At 40.7% G+C, this 21,758-nt stretch overlaps 2 protein-coding genes across 65 annotated transcripts in view; one reads left to right on the top strand and one right to left on the bottom strand.

Moving 5' to 3' along the window:
- The window catches only part of DRC9 (dynein regulatory complex subunit 9), a 46,713-nt gene extending 43,149 nt beyond the window's left edge, over nucleotides 1–3,564 (top strand). For all 15 annotated transcript variants that reach the window (XM_078354894.1, XM_035278337.3, XM_035278343.3 and 12 more), the window contains one exon: nucleotides 1,204–3,564. In XM_078354894.1, coding sequence (XP_078211020.1) covers nucleotides 1,204–1,335 — 132 coding nt within the window. In that variant the 3' untranslated portion in view covers nucleotides 1,336–3,564. The remainder of the gene's footprint in view (nucleotides 1–1,203) is intronic.
- Nucleotides 1,527–21,758, bottom strand: part of LRCH3 (leucine rich repeats and calponin homology domain containing 3) — a 105,922-nt gene continuing 85,690 nt past the window's right edge. For 22 of the 50 annotated variants that reach the window (XM_035278642.3, XM_008984126.5, XM_008984132.5 and 19 more), the window contains 4 exons: nucleotides 19,659–19,777; nucleotides 18,597–18,734; nucleotides 13,996–14,073; nucleotides 6,842–9,738 (listed from right to left, as the gene is read on the bottom strand). In XM_035278642.3, coding sequence (XP_035134533.1) covers nucleotides 9,535–9,738; nucleotides 13,996–14,073; nucleotides 18,597–18,734; nucleotides 19,659–19,777 — 539 coding nt within the window. In that variant the 3' untranslated portion in view covers nucleotides 6,842–9,534. Of the gene's footprint in view, nucleotides 1,660–2,779; nucleotides 6,671–6,841; nucleotides 9,739–10,800; nucleotides 12,074–13,995; nucleotides 14,074–18,596; nucleotides 18,735–19,658; nucleotides 19,778–21,758 lie in introns of those variants that run through there. The other 28 variants (XM_002759777.6, XM_035278638.3, XM_035278636.3 and 25 more) reach the window with 4 other exon arrangements.

The raw sequence follows: 21,758 nt of genomic DNA, 5'->3' as shown, positions 1-21,758 counted from the left end.
CAGACGCATCTTGGCTTACCAAGAAACTGGAGATCTGAGAAGCAGCATGGACTTCTGTCATTATTAGAATTTGCCAACACAGTCCATGGTGCAGGGAGACAGTTATAAAGATGTGCCCCCAGCTTTTCATTTGGGGAAAAACAAGTGGTTAGCAGTGGAAGCAAAACCTGGGCCTGGAGATGAAATGTGAGAATACTATGTCTAACCAAAACCAGCTCTTGACAGAGTCTTTTTAATATGTTACTACTTCTGAAAAACCTGCTTATAAATCAGCCCCACCTATCTGCTTGGTTCTGATACAAGCTGCTTAGGTGGGAAGGATAAGCAGCAGGTTAGAAAAATGTAGATTTTTTTTTTTTAGTTATACATGAACTTGTATATATCGGTGATGGTGAAACCGCAGGTCACAGATCACACAAAATACTTGTAAGCAAAAAGTTAAAGCAGTATTAACTGGGCACGGTGGCCCACGCCTGTAATGTCCCGGCACGCTGGGAGGCTGAGGTGGGGGGATCACGAGGTCTGGAGACCAAGACCAGCCTGGCCAACATGGCGAAACCCCATCTCTACTAAAAATAGAAAAATTAGCTGGGTGAGGTGGCGTGCGCCTGTAATCCCAGCTACTCGGGAGGCTGAGGCAGGAGAATCACTTGAACCCAGGAGGTGAAGACTGCAGTGAGCTGAGATTGCACCACTGCACTCCAGCCTGGCGACAGAGCGAGACTCTGTCTCAAGAAAAAAAAAAAAAAAGGAAATCTGACTTCCTTGTACTGCTTTCCTTGAAGAAAGGCCAGGTTACCCATACCTACCAGCTACCTGGGCCAAGGGCAAAGGCAAACACTCGGCCAAAAATGTAGACAATGCCAAGTGCCTCCCAAAGTGTTGGGATTACAGGTGTGAACCACTGTGCCCGGCGGAAGTCAGATTTCCAAGTATGAAGAAAAAACAGGCCAAGTCAGATTCCTTTCATTTTTACTCCTTGAGAACTGCACTGGAGTTCATGGCTTAAGCTCCAGGTCCTGCACGACGGGAGAGCATGGCTATAGTGACTACATGCCTTGCCACTTCCATGTGCTGCACAGAGACCGTTTTTCACACAGAAGGTACTTTACTAACAATCCTTCACGTGGACAGAACGCAGCTTGTCAGGCGCTCTGTGAGTGAGTACAACTTACATTGTACTCACCCCCTTTCCTCTTCCAGATCCAGGCCTGGTGGCGAGGCACTATGATACGGAAGGAAATTGGTGGTTTCAGGATGCCTAAAGACAAAGTTGACAGCAAGGATTCAAAAGGAAAAGGCAAAGGCAAGGGGAGGAAGAGAGGCAAGAAGTGACCACGTTGTCTTCTGTCTTTTCCTCTGGTCTCTGGAGGTGGGAAGGGCGTGGAGAGAGTAAGAAGCACCTTGTACCATCACAGGTGACTCATCTACAGGTTGTTTCCCAGGCGAAGCCTGCTGATTTCACTCTCTGATTTAGGATTGTACCATTGACTTAGGGCTTTCTCATACCTTGCTGTAAAGAAGTTTCTGGTAGTCCTGTGAAGATTCATTCTTCTTGCTCTTTCACAGCAGAACCAAGCAGTTCATTGTCTTAGTAACAGCAATGCATTAAAACTTCAGTAATTCCTGTAATGTCTGATTCCGCTTTTACCCAACTGTCTGTAGTGAAAAAACTCTGATGAGCAAAAGCATTCAGTAGGAATTAGAAGATGATGTTTATTAGCTGTCCCGCATAACACAGACACAGCGAAGTTTTAGTAAATGTTGGTTCCTGCCTGCCTTTGACATTTATCTTCACGTTGTTTTTATTGGGGTGAAAACGGCATGGAATACATATCCAATTATAAGCTGCTTCCACAACTTTTCTGGGAAATAGGTAGGGATACAAATTATAAATACAAGCTAGAAATAGGATGTTAGGATATAAAACTTTACAAACTGTAAAGATGAGGACATAGGTTCTCTGGAAGGGTAGTCTGGAGATATTTGTGACAAGTGAAACACTCAGGCCAATACCTGCTTTGCTTACTCAACAATTCCCACTTGATGGAGTGTTAAGATGAAAATAGACAAGGCGTGTAAAAATATCTAACCTGTGCCTGGCACATAGGAGAGCTGACTGTCATTCTCCCTTTTCCTCTAGAAAAAAAAATGAGCCCACCAGGTCATTCTTGCCTTGATTAGTCAAAACAGAATATCTTGGGATGCTAAGGTTTCCCTATAGCATTCCTAGAGAAAAGCTGCCCTAATGTGTCACATACATTTCATGAATTAAGCTTCTATCTCACTCACTCCAAATAAAGCAGTCTTTTTTTTTTTTTTGAGATGGAGTTTCACTCGTTGCCCAGGCTAGAGTGCAAAGGCACAATGTCAGCTCACTGCAACCTCTGCCTCCCAGATTCAAGTGACTCTCCTGCCTCAGCCTCCCGAGTATCTGGGATTACAGGCATGTGCCACCACGCACAGCTAGTTTTGTATTTTTAGTAGTAGAGACGGGGTTTCTCCTTATTGGTCAGGCTGGTCTGGAACTCCCGACCTCGGGTGATCCACCCGCCTCGGCCTCCCAAAGTGCTGCGATTATAGGCATGAGCTACCGCGCCCGGCCTAAAGCACCACCTTGATATCTGTACTTCATTAAGAAAATCAATTTTAACTCAAAAGACTATCCTGAAGCCCCTGTTTCTACTGACATTCCTTCTGGAAATACACGCCCTTTCCTTGATTCACCTCTGCCAAGGGAACCATATTTCAGGTATGAACATTCTCCAATCAGCTGTTATTACACTCCACTGAAGTGTTGGCTTTTATTTTAATATCAACATATAAAGTGGCATACAGGCAATTTAAAATAACACATGATATTGACATATTTATACTTAGAACTTATGCAATATATTTACAGACATACAAATACAGGACAATGTTTTTGTTACAAAACCTTTCACTAATTACATGTTTACAACATTTTCAGAAATAAAATGAAACTTGCTGTAAACCATCTCACTGCACTGTGTATATAGAAATGCTTCTAAATATCTATGTTTTCCTTCATTTCTATAACCATTTAAGCGCGTAGTTTCTACAAATTCATCAAACTCATCAGCAGAGTCACACATCATTAGTCACTGCCGAGCTGTAGAAAGAAATATCGCAAACTCCTCGATTAGCTGTATTTTAAATAGCTCTTAAGGAAGGTAGTCTACTACTAAGACCTTCCTGCTCTGTGTTCTAGAGGAATACAAAGGCCCTCTTCCCATGGTTGTTTCCAGACCTGGCCATTACAAGAGAACAATGGAGTGTAAAACATAGACTGTGAGTCTGAAATCCTGGAAACTGCTGACAGAAAACCTGTCAGTGGCAAGGACTCTGCTGGGTGGACTCTCAGCCTGTTGACACTGTCAGTGCTGGGAAGGTCACTGCTTCAGGTCAGCGGAACTGTGACAAGGTCATCTTCATCTTATGCTGGAGTCAAGCAAAGCTAAAGGTTAAACTGAATTGTGCTTTCCAATTTTTTTTTTAAAAGGTACATACAAAATACTGAATACAAAAATTATCCCAACAAAAGCATCGTGATTTGTTTTTGCGTCTTGATACAAAAGAAATTCATACCTCTGCAGAGGGTTTGAAAGAAAAAAGAGAACATCAATGTATTTGATATTTTTCCTTCAATTACCAGCCAAAACTGCAGTTTTTCCTAACAATTCGAATACAAATCTGATTTACTTTGATAAAAATACATTAAGAATGTTTCATAATATGTGCAAAATTTGAAGTAAGTTGAAATTTCCATTTACTCCTAAGGGAAAATAAGTTGCAAATGTTGCAAGTACTGTATTATATAATGTCTTCTAGAATTATTCCTTGCATAATATGGTGTGTTTTTTTTTTTTTTTTTTTTTTTTAAGATGCAGTCTTGCTCTGTTGCCCAGGCTGGAGTGCAGTGGCATGATCTCAGCTCACTGCAACTTTCGCCTCCCAAGTTGAGGTGATTCTCGTGCCTCAGTTGCCCGAGTAGTTAGGATTACAGGTGCCTGCTACCATGCCCAGCTAATTTTTTAATTTTTAATAGAGACAGGTTTTCACCATGTTGGCCAGGCTGGCTTGCATAATATGTTAAAAACAATCCTGTCCTTTGCTGAGTGTCATTTCATGTAATTTGGAGACTGTAGTGAGGCTTAGTGTTGACTAGTACAGTTTAAAAATACATATGGCTATATTCTAAACAAATTATATAAGGGTTGATGGGTCTGCTGGGAACTGTAAATATAATGGGGTCTGGCTCTAAGTGTTTAGACATTTTTACTTTTGTTCTATAAGATAGGGTATTGAGCGCAGATGTTTAATGTTATACAATTTATTTTTAGAGATGGGGTCTCACTCTGTTGCTCAGGCTGGAGTGCAATGGTGCAATCATGGCTCACTGTAGCCTTGACCTCCCAGGCTCAAGTGAGCCTCCCACCCCAGCCTCCTGAGTAGCTGGGAGTACAGGCATGTGCCACCACAGCTGGATTTTTTTTAATTTTTGGGAGACAGGGTTTTGCTGTGTTGCCCAGGCTGCTCTCAAACTCCTGGGCTCAACTGATCCTCCTGCTGAGCCTCGCAAAATGCTGGGATTACAGGCATGACCCACCGGGCCCAACCTGTTATACAACTTTAAACCTGGTCAAAGAGGTAATGTTCTGCTGAACTTGTTTCTCTGCAAGAACAAGGAAGAAAATATTACTTTAACCAGATACTCATGCAAAGCTACTTTTAAATGGTCATTTACATGATAAAAAGAGGGATGACATTATGCCCAAATGCATGCATTGGGAAAGAAAATCCAGAACAGTTAACAACTACAGAAAAAAAAAAATAGATAACTAATATCTTCCACTTAATTTACTTGTTTTACAAAGGCAGTTAGCACCAAAAGGTATCACCAACTAAATGGGGTTCAAATGCAGGGGAAGGAAAACCCAAGTAGGTGAAACATGAAGAAAGGCTCCTGATTGTGTGTGTGAGCCCCTGAGCTCTTTCCTCCACCCATAACTGAGTATATGAAGGCACTAGTGGTGAAGCCACATGGGGAACGGGAGGAAGCTGTTTTTAAGATGCCGTAAGTGCTTTAATTAAGCCACAAAAACTGGCAGTTCCCTGCAGGAAATATAAAAAACTTGCCTCTTCCAAGCTAGAAGTGTACGTGCTGCAATGTGTCTGCAGGCCCAGGTGTCGAGGAGCAGCATGAGGAGGGCAGTGGGGAGGCTGAGAGATCAATGCAGATGACACCAAGCAGTGCGCTCTCAGCTTAAGAATCTGGAACCCGTGTAAAAGGGCTTCTTTATAATGTCTAGGTAACAGGATGACATAGGACCACCCTCTGTGATGGACTGGACGTGAAGGGAGGCCTAGAACACTGACCTTAAATACAACCGTATCTGTTTCACTGTTTCACTATGCAAAATTTGGACCAGGCCCAGTAGGTCACTCCAGTAATCCCAGCACTTTGGGAGGCTGAGGCAGGAGGATCACTTGAGCCTAGGAGTTTCAGGCTAGCCTGGGCAATACGGCAAGACCCCCAACTCTTTAAAAAAAAAAAGAAAATACTATGCAAAATCTAGGCCTTCTATATTATTTTTCCTTTGCCTCTGACAGAATAGTCTAACTCACTGTCATACAGCGTTTCATTTTAAATGTGGCTAAAAAATGCAGTGGGGGAATTGCCCTTCTCCCCAAACATACAAAATCTAGCTTTGAGCAGTGGTTTCCCCTACATAAAAAACACGTGCAATGGGCCGGGCGTGGTGGCTCACATCTGTAATCCCAGCATTTTGGGAGGCCGAGGCGGATAAATCATTTGAGGTCAGGAGTTTGAGACCAGCCTGGCAAACATGGTGAAACCCCGTCTCTACTAAAAATACAAAAAAATCAGGCAGGTGTGGTGGCATGTGCCTGTAGTCCCAGCTACTTGGAAGGCTGAGGGAAGAGAATTGCTTGAACCTGAGAGGCAGAGGTTACAGTGAGCCGAGATCAGGCAACTGCACTCCAGCCTGGGTGACAGAGCAGGACTGCTTCTCAAAACAAAAGGACAGTGGTTATTAAAAATGCAGATTCCTAGGGCTTACCCCAGATCTACTGAATGTAACAAATACTCTAGGAGATTCTAATGAACAACGGAGTTTAGAAAACAGCAGAATAGCTGTCTGGAGAGCAGGTAAAAACAACAGCAGAGCACGCTTGTGCCTAACTCGGTATGTGAAATAAGCCTGCTCTCTCAGAAAGCACAGTCAGGTTAGGTGTTGGGTTTTCAGTAATGAGATAAGTTTCATTTACAAAGCCAACAGTGTCTTTGTAAAAAAAAAAAAAAAAAAAAAAAATTCAGTGGAAATGGATATAACCTCCCCTAAAATGGAGAAATGAAGCAAAATATTCCTGTTAGGAATCATGGAAACAGTCCCTTCTGAGAACACATTAAGAGCTTTGTTTAAGCAGACAGCTGGCAGCAGCAACCACGTGGTTCTGTTCCTTGTTTTGACCAGGCCAGTGCCCAAGGTCCTGCGAATCCTTAAACAGCAGATAACTGGTGCTGCTGTTGCTTGGGTGGGGCAAGTTCCAGGAGAGCCTGGACCGTCACTGCAACCTGGCTCAAACCTTTCTCTTCTAAAATGTGGAGAGGCAAACATAATTGCTCCTGAAATGGGACAACGTAACATAAACACAAACAAAAAAGAAAATCAGATGAATATCATAGAACTGAAAGGAAAAAATAAACGCTTCTTCCCTTCATAATAATCAATTAAGATAGGAAAATGTAGTACCTGGGAAACTGACTTCAGTATAAATAAGTTAGATAGCAATGGTGTCTGACACTCACTGTCACTTTATTAATACAACTAAAAATACATACAGGTCATTTTGAAAATTGGAAAAGTGACAAGTAGCATACATTTATACATACAACAGAGGAAAAGCAATACTGTAGCATGAAAATAACATCCTTTATCTCTGATAAATAAAAGGTCAATGCAGATCTATAAAATAGGCAGGTGAAAAATAGAAAAACAATTCCACACTACCAGATGGCTCAAGACTCAAAGAGATTATATTTTAGGAGAAAATACTTTGTAAATTCCCTACCATAGGAATGCAAGATAGTTTCAAACATAACTCAACCTGCATGAGTTCTGTACTATCTGCATTATAATAATGACTATAAAAACCAGGGTTCTCAGGCAGAGCAAGAAACTCAGTGTATCCGGAGCTCTTGAGATTTGGATGTGTTTGAGAAACTTCCCTCTATTTTGAGTAATTCACGGAAGGCTCAGTCTGAATTAAAAATCTGAAGTACAGAATTAAAAAGAAATTATATTTGAAAAGGTAAAGTATTTATTTACTAGCCTGATTTGTGGCAGAGAACTCCTATGTAAGCTTAGGCAGGAACATCTTGATTACCAATATGTGAAAAGTGTTTACAATGTTTGTTTAAGGAAGTTAAATATATCCAGCTTGTATGCATAATTTGTCTGGTTAATCCTTTCTTGTGAGAAAAAAAGGCAAATCTTAAGAGCAGCATTTAGCACTGGCTTTCTGTTTAAAAGATTACTCAGAAAGAAAAGAGATTACTCTTAGAAAGAACAGAATATAGAATTCTGATTCCACTAAAAAAAGATTATACATGTTTGTTAAAGAAGACAACTAGGCTTTTTTGTTGTTTTTGTTTTTTTGTTTTTTTTTTTGCTTTTCACGACACTATATTACTAGAAAATTTTTACAAAATCAGTTACAATAAAAAATATAACAAGTATTTCTGAGGCAGTTATTGGTACTTGTGCTTCTTACTTTTTATTTAATACTTATTTTGATATAATGAGGTAACTGTAATCTTAATCTTTTGATCAAATAAAACTAGCAACTTTGCAGAAATACTTGGAGTGCCACCGCAAGTCTAGATACACTGTATTTAAAATTAACCTACCGAGGTTCTGCTCTCAGAAGAGATATGCTTTCTCCAAGGCTGACTCCCCAGTCCCTTCCTCTCAGTGGCGCCCTGGGATCTGTGCAGCCGGGTGTTTACACTTAGAAGCCTATGCTTTCTAGAGCACGCTTACCTTCCAGTTAGGTTAGAGGGAGTGCTGTGTGTTCTCAAGAGAATGTTCAATTATAACTCCTAACCCACATGAGAGCCTGTGTGGTTTTAACAAGTGTTTTTTTTTTTAAAGGGACAAAACTCTACAAAACTTTGAGAATGATTTCTGACTTAGAGACATCTTAAAAACAAAACCATCCCAAGTCCCCAAACTCTGAAAGGCACTATTAATACAGAAAATCGAAGCTTTCACCATCACAGCGTTTACTGTTTCAGCATTAACAGTGAACAGTCTTTTCACCTGTTAAAAGAGTTGTCCCATTTAATATGGAAGAAAACCAAACCAGTAAGACCCTCAGGCTGAATTCTACAACAGGATCTTGTGTTCCTCACAATCTCTCGTCACACTTGAGTTCAGCCTTTATCCCAATCTTAACAGACTTCAGAAGGCTCCTGAATGTTCAGAAACACCATTTATGAAACTAGAGTCTAACTGCAATTATAAGTAGTTTCAAGCATTGATGTCTGGCAGCTCAATACTAAGCATTGTGAAAGAGCTAGACAGTATTCAGTGCCTTGAGCACAGAACAGAGACTGCTGCCTAGCACTTCACCTGCTGTTTCATTATTAAGATGGTTTGAATATATTAGAAATTACATAAACTCTGATTTTAAACAGAATCCTGGGAGTAAATCTCAGTTACACATAACAAACACAGCAAATCTGGACAGGTACCCAGCCTGAAAGGTCGGCTCCAGCCCGTCTGCTCACTGTGCACCACTTAAAATGTATACACTGGGCTCAGAATAGCAGTCTAGAGAATGTACATGATCTTTAAACTGAACATTCTGACCAAACTAAAATTATTAAGATTAAATGGCCGATACCTTCCAAATGTCCAAACCACAAATGCTTAGATGGACTTGTGCCAACCGATAAAGGGAGAATTCAGGATGTCAGGACACGGTTCAAAGTACAAATCTAAGTGACTGGGTACTGCCAGAATCAGAAAAGGCACGACGACTCTCCTCATGAGCAGCTGCTGAGAATGTTCAGTAACTCCACAATTTCAGCACTTGTGCTGAGGCACGGAAAAATGGCCAGATGGGAGTTGTGTTGTGTGACTTGGAAACAAGTTCTACATATTATATTCGAAGTACAGGTTCAGAATTGTATTAGTAAACATGCTTCAGCATTTATGGTAAGAGAGTCAAGGCGGTAGTCCAGGAGAATGGATGGATGACCAGGAGGAAAAAATGTTGGTCTTTTACTCTTTGTTAATTATAAATATTTACTAACGTGATGGGCTGCTCATCTGCACATATAAGGAAAGGATTTATCTACTTTACTGGTTAGCTCTTTGAGGGCCGATGGGGAGAAAAAGCACGTGTGTAAGTAATTCTGAATGAGAAACAAACCTCCTTGATCAAGCCCAGGAATGAGGTGGAAAGTCACTGGAGTGCAATCTTTCAGCTAGAGGGGAAGAGCCGGTAATAAAGCATACAGAGAGTTAACATGACAGTACAGTAAAATGCCACAAAACCCAGAAGCTGGATAGAGAGACAGACAAAACTGGATTCTTCTGAGTGTGCCCCAAGAGAAAGTAGTGTTTCAACAGTTCTTTTAACGCTGAGGTTTAGCTGAAGGATGTCAGAAGGGGAACAAAGATTGTCCTGTCCAAAGTGTGAGCAGGAAAGGAAAACAGAAAAACAAAGTCAGTGGATCAGAAATGCAGATTTGAGTATAGAATTCAATATGATCATCTCAGTCATATTCACACATACACATCCTGTAACATTTTTACGAGGAACAAAAATAAAATGCTGAAAACCCAAACTACAAAGAATCTTCTATGTGCTGAGCTTGATCTCACTACCAAATCGCAAAATAAATCTGGTGACTAGTGTGAACATTCAGAACACAATACACAGAAGTGAGTGTTGGTTTAGAGTTGTGTGAGGCCTGAAAGTAGTGAGGTTTGTATGAAGCAACCTCTTTCCTGACTCATTCTTCTCTAATAACAAACAAACAAAGAGTAGGTCAGAAAGCAAGGACAAAAACTGGGGCAGGCTGAGGAGCGGGGCATTTTCGGGAATGCCAGGTACATCAAAGAAGTTCAAAGGCTGAGGAAAGCCTCAAGATCAGGGGGAAATTTACCACCTAGAAGCCAAATGCACTGAATAATTTGGCGTTCCTCTAAAAATCAGGAGGTGGAGATTGCAGTGAGCTGAGATAGCACCACTGCACTCTAGCCTGGGTGATGCAGCGAGATTCTGTCTCAAAAAAAATAAAAAAAGGAAAGCGAAAAGGTTTATTCTAAAAGATGATGAGACTTTATAAAACAATATAACATAAAAATGAAAAATTTGCTTTGAATTTATTCATAGGAATCAAAAAGGTCTTTGCTAACTACCAATTTATGTAAATTTCCATTCTTTCTGTTTTTTAATCTTAACCAAGTCCGGATCACAAATATGTTCAAAATGAATGTAGAGCTGTTAGCGGCCTCAGACTCAGAGATCATCCCCCATTTCAGAGATTGCAAAAATTAACTAAATAAATACAAACATTACTGGACTTGACAACAGGAGGACATTCTTTAACACATAATGTATGACAATTCTCGGACAAAAGAAACTGGACTCAGATATAGGTTTTTCATCACCCATTATTACAGTTTTTTTGAATGTAGCATATTTAATAAAAGCATAAAAGTAAAACGAATACCCATATGGCCAATATTATCAGAGGTTTTTAATAATTGCCTTGTTCTTTAATATTTCATTCATAGGTTAACTTGTATAAAAAACGTATACACAGAAGGGAAATTATTTGCCTTTATATATCCTATTTGGGTATAGAATTTGACAAAAATATTTATAATACCATTTTCTGTTTTACATTTTCAGAAGTGATCATGATTACATTCTCAATTTTCTTTTCAAGTCATGTGTAGGTAAAGGCCAGAATGACCAGAAGTACAGGAGAAAAAGGAAGAAGGGGTAGAAGTTTCTCCTCCTGTGGCAGAAGGGCCTAAGAATGCTAGTTCGAACCTACAAGTTTGTGCGTTGGTTCACTTCCCTTCACTTTGTCCTAGACAAATGATTAAGTTTTCAGCAGTAGTAGCAGCATATTAGCAACCCATCTAAAACTGGTAGTGCTTGTGGTGGTAGGGACTTGGGTGGACGGCAGAAGGGGAGAAGGAAGAGGCGGCCTACAGAGAATGTCCACTTCCTCTTTGTGGTGAGAGGGAGGAAGGATGTGTAAGAACCTCAGTCTAACCACTCTGGAAAAAGACCTTGTCTTTTAAAACTGTATTTTTTTTCTCTGTACTTGCCTTCCAACAGCACAGCTCTGGGAGCAACAGGGGCAGGCTGGCCCATAATAAACATCATCAACCACCGCGTGGCAAATACCGACTTAAATGCGTATTTTAAGGCACACTGTTTTGTATTTTGTTGACTGATGGTGGGAACATACTGCAAGAATTCCAATGTAGGGGGACTTTAAATCTCAGAGACAGAGGATACTTCTGAAAGCCCAGTGGACAGGTATAATGACTGCAATTGCTGGTAAACAGTACTTTTAACAGGTTTTGACATAGGCTAAGTCACCATGACTTGAGTGGGGCCATTTTCAGCACTCCCCTATCTATTTTGTGGTTCCCATTCTCTGCACCAACCCATGCCATAGTCTCTTTGTTTAAAGACAATGTGGTAGGGAACTAGAGCAGAAACTGGATGTTTGTGTAAGCAAGAACTTCTTCAGGAAGTGAAAGGGAAGAACTGAACACTAATGTGCACATGACTGTTATAACATACTTGTCTAAAAGAATGTATGTTATTTCATTAGAAACCATATTAAGTGCTCTCTTAAAATAGTTAAAAAGGTTTGTTCTAAGGCCGGAGGCAGCGGCTCACGCCTGTAATCCCAGTACTTTGCGAGACCAAGGTGGGTGGCTCACCTGAGTTCAGGAGTTCGAGACCAGCCTAGTCAACATGGTGAAACCTAAAAATGCAAAAAAAAAAAAAATAGCCACGAGTGGTGGCAGACACCTGTAATCCCAGCTACTTGGGAGGCTGAGGCGGGAGAATCATTTGACCCCAGGAGGTGGAGATTGCAGTGAACTGAGATAGCATCACTGCACTCCAGCCTGGGTAACAGAGAGAGACTCAGTCTCAAAAAAAAAAAAAAGAAAGAAAGAAAAGCAGAAAGGTTTGTTCTGAAATATGATGAGCCTTTATAAAATAACATAAAAATAAAAATTTTGCTTTGAATTTGTCCATAGGAATCAAAAAGGTCTTTATTAACTGCCACTTTATGTAAATTTCCTTTTTTCTTTTTTGAGATGGAGTCTCACTCTGTTACCAGGTGGGGGTGCAGTGCAGTGGTGCAATCCTGGCTCACTGCAACCTCTGCCTCAGAGGTTCAAGTGATTCTTCTGCCTCAGCCTCTTGAGTAGTTGGGATTACAGGTGTGTGCCACCACACCCAGCTAATTTTTGTATTTTTAGTAGAGACGGGGTTTCACCATTTTGGCCAGGCTAATCTCGATCTTTAGACCTCGTGATCTGCCTACCTTGGCCTTCCAAAATGCTGGGATTACAGGCCTGAATTACCACCCCTGGCCAAATTTCCATTATTTTAAAACTCAGGTTAAAAAAATGAAAAAACATCAAAACAAAAAAGTAAAAAATAAATAGAATGATGATCTACCTTCATAGAGAAAACAATCCTGGGAATCCTGCTGGCTAACACGAATGCTCTACGAAGCTGGGCATGCTCTCTTTCACTTTGTAACATGTGAAAGAGCTGAAAGACAAGGTCATTCTTTTGACAAATGACGCTGTGACCTCTTTAACTCCTGGTTAGTTAGAAAGAGGAATGGTGAACTGGGTAAACAGAGTCACTGTCATGAAAGCTACAGGAACAGGAGCTTAACTCAGAGAGAGACTGTGGAGTTGCTGGTGAGCCCAGGGACCAATCCTGAGTTACAGATAGCTCTTTAAGAAGGTGATAGAAAAGAGTCATGTTTTTCTCCTTGCAGGCTAGACAAAATATGTTACGAGACTTGGAATGGTTGTGGTTAATGAAAAAGTATCGCACGACACCAAGCTGTTAATTTCTTTAAATCTGACTACATACCATATAATATTCCTTAATAGTACAATGCTTAGTTGGTTTCATTGCTTTTTAAGAGGGTTATTGAATAAGAGTATATCAAGTTCATTTCCCCAATCACATCTATATATAAACTTATTTGTAATATTAAAGGGCAATAAAGTTATAACTGAGCTGAAGGCAATGAGTCCTAATAGCAGGACAACAATATGCCAGACTCCAAAGAATGGGAGTTTAGTGGAAAAACTGATGAAATCCGAATAAAGCCTGCAATTCTGTTAACCATATTGTTCTAGTGTGACTTCGTTTCAATAACTGTCCTATGTTTGGATTAGACATTAGTTAACGTTAAAGAAGTTGAGTGAGCTATATAAAGAAACTCTATGCTAGTTTTTCAACATTTCTGTACGTCTAAAATTATTTCAAAATTAACATTTTAAAAAGTATTAAACCAAGTGTTAAAACACTAAAGCCAACTGCAGCATTCTCAATCTGGGATATACTTAGTTTTTGAAGGATATATTTAGTTGTGTATGTAATTATATACAAGTCAAATAGCAAGTGGGGAAGTTTAGGAAAATAGAACAATTATTTTAGATTACTTATAATTATTCAAATTTATACATTTATAATTTCTTCATGTGGTCCTTGGAAATAAACTGTTCAAAAGTATATTGACTCTTGTAACATAAAATCATTTTAGTTATGATCAACTTAACTCAGTCCTATAAGATTTTAGAGATTTGCATTTCTAAAATTTTAGGACACCCAAGTGTATTTAGGCAACATATAAAATGAAAAATGTATTACCTGAGGTACACCAATTTTTCTACAAGCTTCTAGGAAATTCTCCACATTTCGCCTGCATTTCGCCATTGTTAATTTAGGCTGAAATGAGGGAAAAAAATGTGTTACTAGAAAGTTTTGTTTTTGGAACAGGGTCTTGCTCTGTCACCCAGGCTGGCATGCAGTGGTGCGAGCTTGGCTCCCTGTATCCTTGACCTCCCGGGCTCAGGTAATCCACCCACCTTAGCCTCCCGAGTAGCTGGGACTATACTTGTGTGCCATCACACCTGGGTAACTGGGAGATACAGGGTTTCACCACGTTGCCCAGGCTGGTCTTGAATTCCTGAGTTCAAGCAATCTGCCTGACTCAGCCTCCCAAAGTGCTGGGATGAGAGGCCTGAGCTGCTGTGTCCAGCCTACTAGCAACATTTAAAAATATTTCCTAACTTTATTTTTTTTTTATTCTTTTTTTTTGTTTTTAATTTTTTTCTATTTTTAATTCTTTGTTTGTTTGGTTTTTGTTTGTTTGTATTTCCTAACTTTAAAAATACTCTTGCCAATCGCTTCATGACTCTCAATGCTGTAGACCAGAGGGTCAGCAAACTTTTTCTTAAAGGATCAAATAACAAATGTTAGTCTTGAGGGCCATAAGAACTATTGCAATGCTGGGCGCAGTGGCTCACGCTTGTAATCCCAGCACTTTGGGAGGCCAAGGCGGGCATATCACTTGAGGTCAGGAGTTTGAGAACAGCCTGACCAACAAGGAGAAACGCTGTCTCTACTAGTAATACAAAAATTAGCCAGATGTGGTGGCACATGCCTGTAATCCCAGCTACTCGGGAGGGTGAGGCACGAGAATCACTTGAACCCAGGAGGCAGAAGTTGCAGTGATATGAGATCGTGCCATTGCACTCCAGCCTGGGCAACAAGAGTGAAACTCTTATCTCAAAAACAAACAGAACTCTTGCAACTACTCAATTCTACCAGGAGCTTGAAAGCAACTGTAGACAATATACAAACAAAAAACTGAGGCTGGGTTCCAATGAAACTTTCTTACAAAAATAAGTGCTGGCCTGTGGACAGTAGTTTGTCACCCCCAACTTGACAATGGCTTTGATTTTATAAGGCAAGTACAAAGCAGAAAAATTTTGAAAGAACAACAATTTTTTTCCATTTTAAAACAATAAAACACTAAGGCAGCAGCCCTCAACCTTTTTGGCACCAGGGACTGGTTTCATGGAAGACAATTTTTCCATGGACCAAGGGTGGGGTTAGGGAAATGGTTTCAGGATGATTCAAGCACATTACATTTATTGTGCACTTCATTTGGAGTTCAGTGGCGCAATCATGGCTCACTACAACCTCCACCTCCTGGGTTCAAGTGATTCTTCTGCCTTGGCCCCCTGAGTAGCTGGGACTACAGGCACACATCACCACACCCAGTTAACTTCTGTATTTTTAGTAGAAACAAGGTTTCACCATATTGGACAGGCTGGTTTTGAACTCCTGACCTCATGATCTGCCCACCTCAGCCTCCCAAAGTGGTGCTGGGATTACAGGTGTGAGCCCATGCCTGGCTTCTATTATTACATTGAAATATGTAATAAAATAATCATACATAATGAAATCTACCATAATGCAGAATCGATGGGAGCCCTGAGCTTCTTTACCTGCAACTAGACAGTCTCATCTGGGGGTGATGGGAGACAGTAACAGATCATCAGGCATTAGATTCTCATAAGGAGCACATGACCTAGATCCCTCCTTGCATGCACAGTTCACAACAGGTTCATGCTCCTGTAAGAATCTAATGTTGCTGCTGATCTGACAGGAGGCAGAGCTCAGGTAGTGATGTGAGTGATGGGGAGCACCTGTAAATACAGATGAAGCTTTGCTCACGGGCCCACTGCTCACCTCCTGCTGTGCGGCCCAGTTCCTAACAGGCCACAGACTGGTACCCATTTGTGGCCTAGGGGATGGGGACCCCTGCACTAAAGAAAACTTGGAGGAACAGCCAAAAAAATTATTTACCCATAGTTCATTATTTAAATATAACTACAACACTTGGTTCATTTCCTTTCAGTCTGTCTTTCTTTTTTAGGGTCGGGGTCTCACTCTGTTGCCCAAGTTGTTGTGCAGTGGCATGCCTGTGGCTCACTGCAGCATCGAACTCCTGGGCCCAAGTGATCCTCCCACAACAGTTTCCTAAGTAGTAGGTGCACACCTAATTTTTAAAGTGTTTTGTAGAGATGGGCTCTCACTATATTTCCCAGGCTGGTCTTAAACTCCTGGCTGCAAGTGATCCTCCCGCCTATCTCCTCAGCTTCAGCTTAATCCCACAGGGACCTCACAAGTATAAACTGCATGACACTCCCTCCCTGAGGTAGGAGGACAAGCCCCATGCTTGTCAGTCACTGCCTGTAGGCTAGTGGGAAGAGCAAGGTGGCTTAGGACAGTTCCCTGAAATACCTTGGGGGAAAAGAATATGACATCTGTAAGCTCTGGATGGTGTAATTAAAATGCACATACAAATACAGATACCTAAGTACAGCACAATGCAAGAAATGCCAGATCTAGGTATAAACTTTAATAGTATTTACTGTATGAGTCTTTCAAATACTCTAAAGGTTGAAATTTTTTCATACTAAAAATGTGAAGAAAGGCCGGACAATGGTGGCTCACACCTGTAATCCCAGCACTTTGGGAGGCCAAGGCGGGCAGATCACAAGGTCAAGAGATGGAGACCATCCTGGCCAACACGGTGAAACCCCATCTCTACCAAAAATACAAAATTAGCTGGGCATGGTGGCATGCACCTGTAGTCCCAGCTACTCAGGAGGCTGAAGCAGAAGAATCGCTTGAACCCGGGAGGCAGAGGTTGCAGTGAACCAAGATTGCACCACTGCCCTCCAGCTTGGTGACAGAGCAAGACTCCGTCTCAAAAAAAAGAAAAAAAATGTGAAGAAAAAAGAGGATGGGTGTGTCAACCCAAAACCTGTTCTTCTGCAGATTGCTATCCTGATACTGATGTCTACACCTGGACAAAGAAAACCTGCCAGGTATCCTGAATGCATTTTCTCCCTCATCTTCCACCTACGGTTGATCCCTAGATCATGTCAATTTTACCTCTGAATAATCTTCTCTCTCACTGCCCTATTATACCAGGCTTGTTAGCTTTCTAGCCTGGACTAATACAATACCCTTTTAAATGGGCATCTTTCTTTTCTTTTTTCTTTTTCTTGAGACAAGTTTTGCTCTGTCTTGCCCAGGCTGGTGCAATCTTGGCTCACTGCAGCCTCCACCTCCTGGGTTCAAGCGATTCTCCTGGCTCAGCCTCCTGAGTAGCTGGGACTACAGGTGCATGCCACCACACCCAGCGAATTTTGTATTTTTAGTAGAGACAGGGTTTCACCATGCTGTCAAGGTCGAACTCCTGACCTCAGGTGATCCACCAGCCTCGGCCTACCAAAGTGCTGAGATTAAAGATGTGAGCCACTGTGCCTGGCCTCTTGTTTTGTCTTTTAAGAAACAGGATCTTGCTGTATCACCCAGGCTAGTCTCAAACTCCTGGGATCATAGCATCCTCATGCCTCAGACTCCCAAGTAGCTGGAACTATAGGCATGACCACTGACTCTGGCTTGGGGATCTTTCCAGTGTACCACCTTTAATTTACCCATTTCTCACTTAGCACCTAGATGCATCATTCCTTTTTTTTTTTTTTTTTTTTGCTTTGAGATAGGGTCTTGCTCTGTCACCTAGGTTGGAGTGCACTGGTGCAATCACAGCTCACTGCATCCTCGAACTCCTGTGATACTCAAGTGATACTCTCACCTCAGCCTCTTGAGTAGCTGGGACTATAGGTGCATACCACCATGTCCAGCTAATTTTTTTGTATTTTTGGTAGAGACAGGGTTTTGCCACGTGTCCTGGCTGGTCTCAAACTCCTGGGCTCAAGCGATCCGACTGCCTCAGCCTCCCAAAGGTTATAAGCATGAGCCACCATGCCCAGACTAGATTCCTCATTCTAAACTGCAATTATAATCACGGTATTCCCTCTTAAATTCAGTGTTTCCTCATTGTCTATACTAGGGTAAACGTTCCTGACATGGTTCATAAGGCCTTGTACCATGGCCCCAGCTTACCTCTCTAGCTTTACCCGCACTTCCTATTTATATTCACAAACCTGTGCATGATCCATTCTCAACGATTTACCAACTCCTTAAGTAACATAACTTTCCTTAGCTTTTGAATCTAGAAATCCTATGCCCAGAATGCCTTCTTCCCTCTCTGTACTGCTGGAAAATTCCTTCTTATACCTCAAGAGTAAGCTCGAATTTTACCTGCTCTGGGAAGGCTTCCCTGAACTCTCTAGGCAGAGTTAAGTGGTTCCTTTTTGTATCCCTATAGCACACATTGTACATGACTGTCTTACATTTATCACACTACACTAAGTTATTGTATACGTGTCTATTTCTTATCTAGTAGAAGTGAGACCAGGAAGGTAGAGACTGGACTCTTTATATCTGTATCCTTAATATCTACCACAATGCTTAACAAATGTCTGCCCAATGTGCTTAACCCATCTCTGATGAATAGCCAAGGCTTTTTAGCATCATAAACTTACTACAGCTGGTGAAGGAACATGAATGCTTGGGACAGATCGAGGTCGCACATGATTGGCCAAGTGGCAGAGAACAACGCCATCAGTTAGAGCTGCTCCCAGGTCACAAGGCAGGGATACTTTCAACCGGTACTCAATATGCTGAAAGAACAAAAAACAGGTAAATATATTAACTCAAGAATGACTGACACATAGGACATAAGGGAGTTATAATGAAATCTACTTAATTTAAAAAAACAAGATAAAAAGGAAGTAAGTACCACATTATCCATTTTATCCCTCCATCCTAAGTCTAACTTAAGGAAATCTAATACATATGTATGGCAGCCAGGCCACAATGGTACAAAGTACAACAAAAATTCATTTACAACTTTCTGATAAAAAAAAAAAAACCTAGATTCTCTTTCAATCCCAAAATAAAGAGCAAATCACTATGTGTGTATAAGTGTGATATTTATATAAATGTGTACGCACATATAAATTATTACTCTTACAATATCTCTTTATAACATGAAGTAGAAAAAAAATTTAAATGAATAGGGCTAGGAATTGAGCTTTATAGAATAAACCACCTCATATTCTAAGTAAACAGCTGAAAATAATTTCCTTAATAGCAAAATGTTTTACATTCGTCACAAAACACAGCACACAGTGGGTACTTGTTAATTCCACTAAAAATTACAGCTGGGCATGGAGGCTCACGCTGTAATCCCAGCACTTTGGGAGTTTGAGACCAGTGCATCACCTAAGGTCAGGAGTTTGAGACTAGCCTGGCCAACATGGTGAAACCCCTTCTCTACTGAAAATACAAAATTAGCTGGGTATAGTAATGAGCACCTGTAATCCCAGCTACTTGGGAGGCTGAGGCAGAAGAACTGCTTGAACCCAGGAGGCATAGGCTACAGTGAGCCAGGATCATGCAACTGAACTCCAGCCTGGGTGACAGAGTGAGATTCTGTCTAAAAAAAATAAATTAAGATTACGTGTCAAATGAAGAAGTGATTGCAGGATTATGGTCTATAGCAATAACACTGAAAAAGTATAAATCAAAGGTAATGTACATACTTTACGCAACTGATCTATTAATTCCAGCTCTTCTTCTCTCTCTCTTGAATTCTGTCTTGTTATGGAATCTATAGACTCAGTGGCAGGTAGAGCAGATGGAGGAAGGGGTAAAGCATGACCTACAAAAATATTAATATGTAAGACAGAAAGGCAACTGCTGGTGCTAGGAAAATATCCAGCTCTCCCTGATCACAGTTTTCTTGCAAATACAGTATAGTGCTTTCTACTTTCTGGATTGACTTTTTAAAAGGGTTTTTATTAGGGAGATTTTCAAATATACACAACAGAGAACAGTATTAAAAAATTATAGGCCAGGCATGGTGGCTCACGCCTGTAATCCCAGCACTTCGGGAGGCCGATGCAGGCAGATCACGAAGTCAAGAAATCAAGACCATCCTAGCCAACATGGTGACGCCTGTAATCCCAGCACTTCGGGAGGCCGATGCAGGCAGATCACGAAGTCAAGAAATCAACACCATCCTAGCCAACATGGTGACGCCTGTAATCCCAGCACTTCGGGAGGCCGATGCAGGCAGATCACGAAGTCAAGAAATCAACACCATCCTAGCCAACATGGTGAAACCCCATCTCTACTAAAAATACAAAATTAGCTGGGCGTGGTGGCGCGTACCTGTAGTCCCAGCTACTCGGGAGGCAAGACAGAAGAACTGCTTAAACCTGGGAGGCAGGGGTTGCAGTGAGCCAAGATCGTGCCACTGCACTCCAGCCTGGCACCTGGTAACAGAGCAAGACTCTGTCTCCAAAAAAAAAAGAAAGAAAAAGAAAAAAACTACATGTTTGTTACCCAGTTGACACAACTACTTTTGTTTGATTACAACTACTTAAAAATGTTTTTATTGAAAATTAACAAATAGAGAAAAATACACAAATCATAAGCACAGTGCCCAATAAAATAGCCTCAGCAAATGAAGACAGTAAGGGTTATAATGCACTCTTACCAATCCCAGGAGCCTTCCATGCTCCTTGCCTTTAAGTACCCAAAGTGCTCAAAACCAGTATCTTGACTTCTAACACTGTAGATGGTTTTGTTCATTTTGAACTTTGTATAAATTAAGCTGTGTTGCATGTATTTATTTGTTTCTGTCTTCCTTTGGTCAATGATATGTTTATGAGATTAAGTCACGTTGTTGTACACAGGACTTTGTCCATTGCTTATATGATATTCTACTGTACAAATACACCACGATTCATTTACCCATTCTGTTGATGGACATTGTTTCACTGTTTCAGGCTATTATGAATACTGCTGCCATCAGTATTTTCATACACATTTTTGGTATACATGTGTACATATTTCTCAAAAGTAAAACTGCTGGTCATGGGGTACAGTCATCCCTCAGTATCCATAGGAAATTGGTTCCAGAAACCAGCCTTTCCCATACCAAACTTTGTGGATGAACACGTCCCCTATTGAAAATGCAGTAGTATTTGCATACAACCTATGTATATCCTCCTTAATACTATACTGTAAATCTTCTGTTACGTATACTTAACACAATGTAAATGCTATCTAAATTGTCATTATACTGTATTTTATAATTTGTATTATTTATTATTGTTGTATTTTTTCTGAAGAATTTTCTGTCCATGGCTGGCTGAATACATAAATACAGAATCCGTGGGTACGGAGGCTGACTGAAAATGCAGTCTTCCCTGCTGTCTTACATTCCGACCAGCAGTGCATCTTTAGGTGACTTTCAAGTCTTACTTCGAATGGATCTGTTGATAAGATTAAAGATAGGCTGTGTTTTTCATTTGTTTCTTTTAGGAAAAAAAGAAAGGAGAGAAGGAAAGAAAGGAAAAAAAGGAGTGAAGGAGAAGAAAGAGGAAGAAAAAGAGGGAGAGAGAATGGGAATGTTGCTTCATTCTAAAAATGGGTATTGAAAACTTCTTTTATGCCAATAATTGTGCTTAATAATGGCCGACCAGTATTTCATTTAAACCTATGAGTAGGTGTGATGTGGTACTGACAAGAATGTATATTTTGTGTATTTAAAGTGGAGAGCTCTATAAATGTCTATTAAGTTTACTTGTTCCGGATCTGAGTTCAAGTCCCGGATATCCTTATTAATTTTCTGT

This window comes from Callithrix jacchus, chromosome 17, assembly GCF_049354715.1.
Source record: "Callithrix jacchus isolate 240 chromosome 17, calJac240_pri, whole genome shotgun sequence".
NCBI lineage: Eukaryota > Metazoa > Chordata > Mammalia > Primates > Cebidae > Callithrix > Callithrix jacchus.
This window is presented reverse-complemented; position numbering and strand designations above follow the sequence as displayed.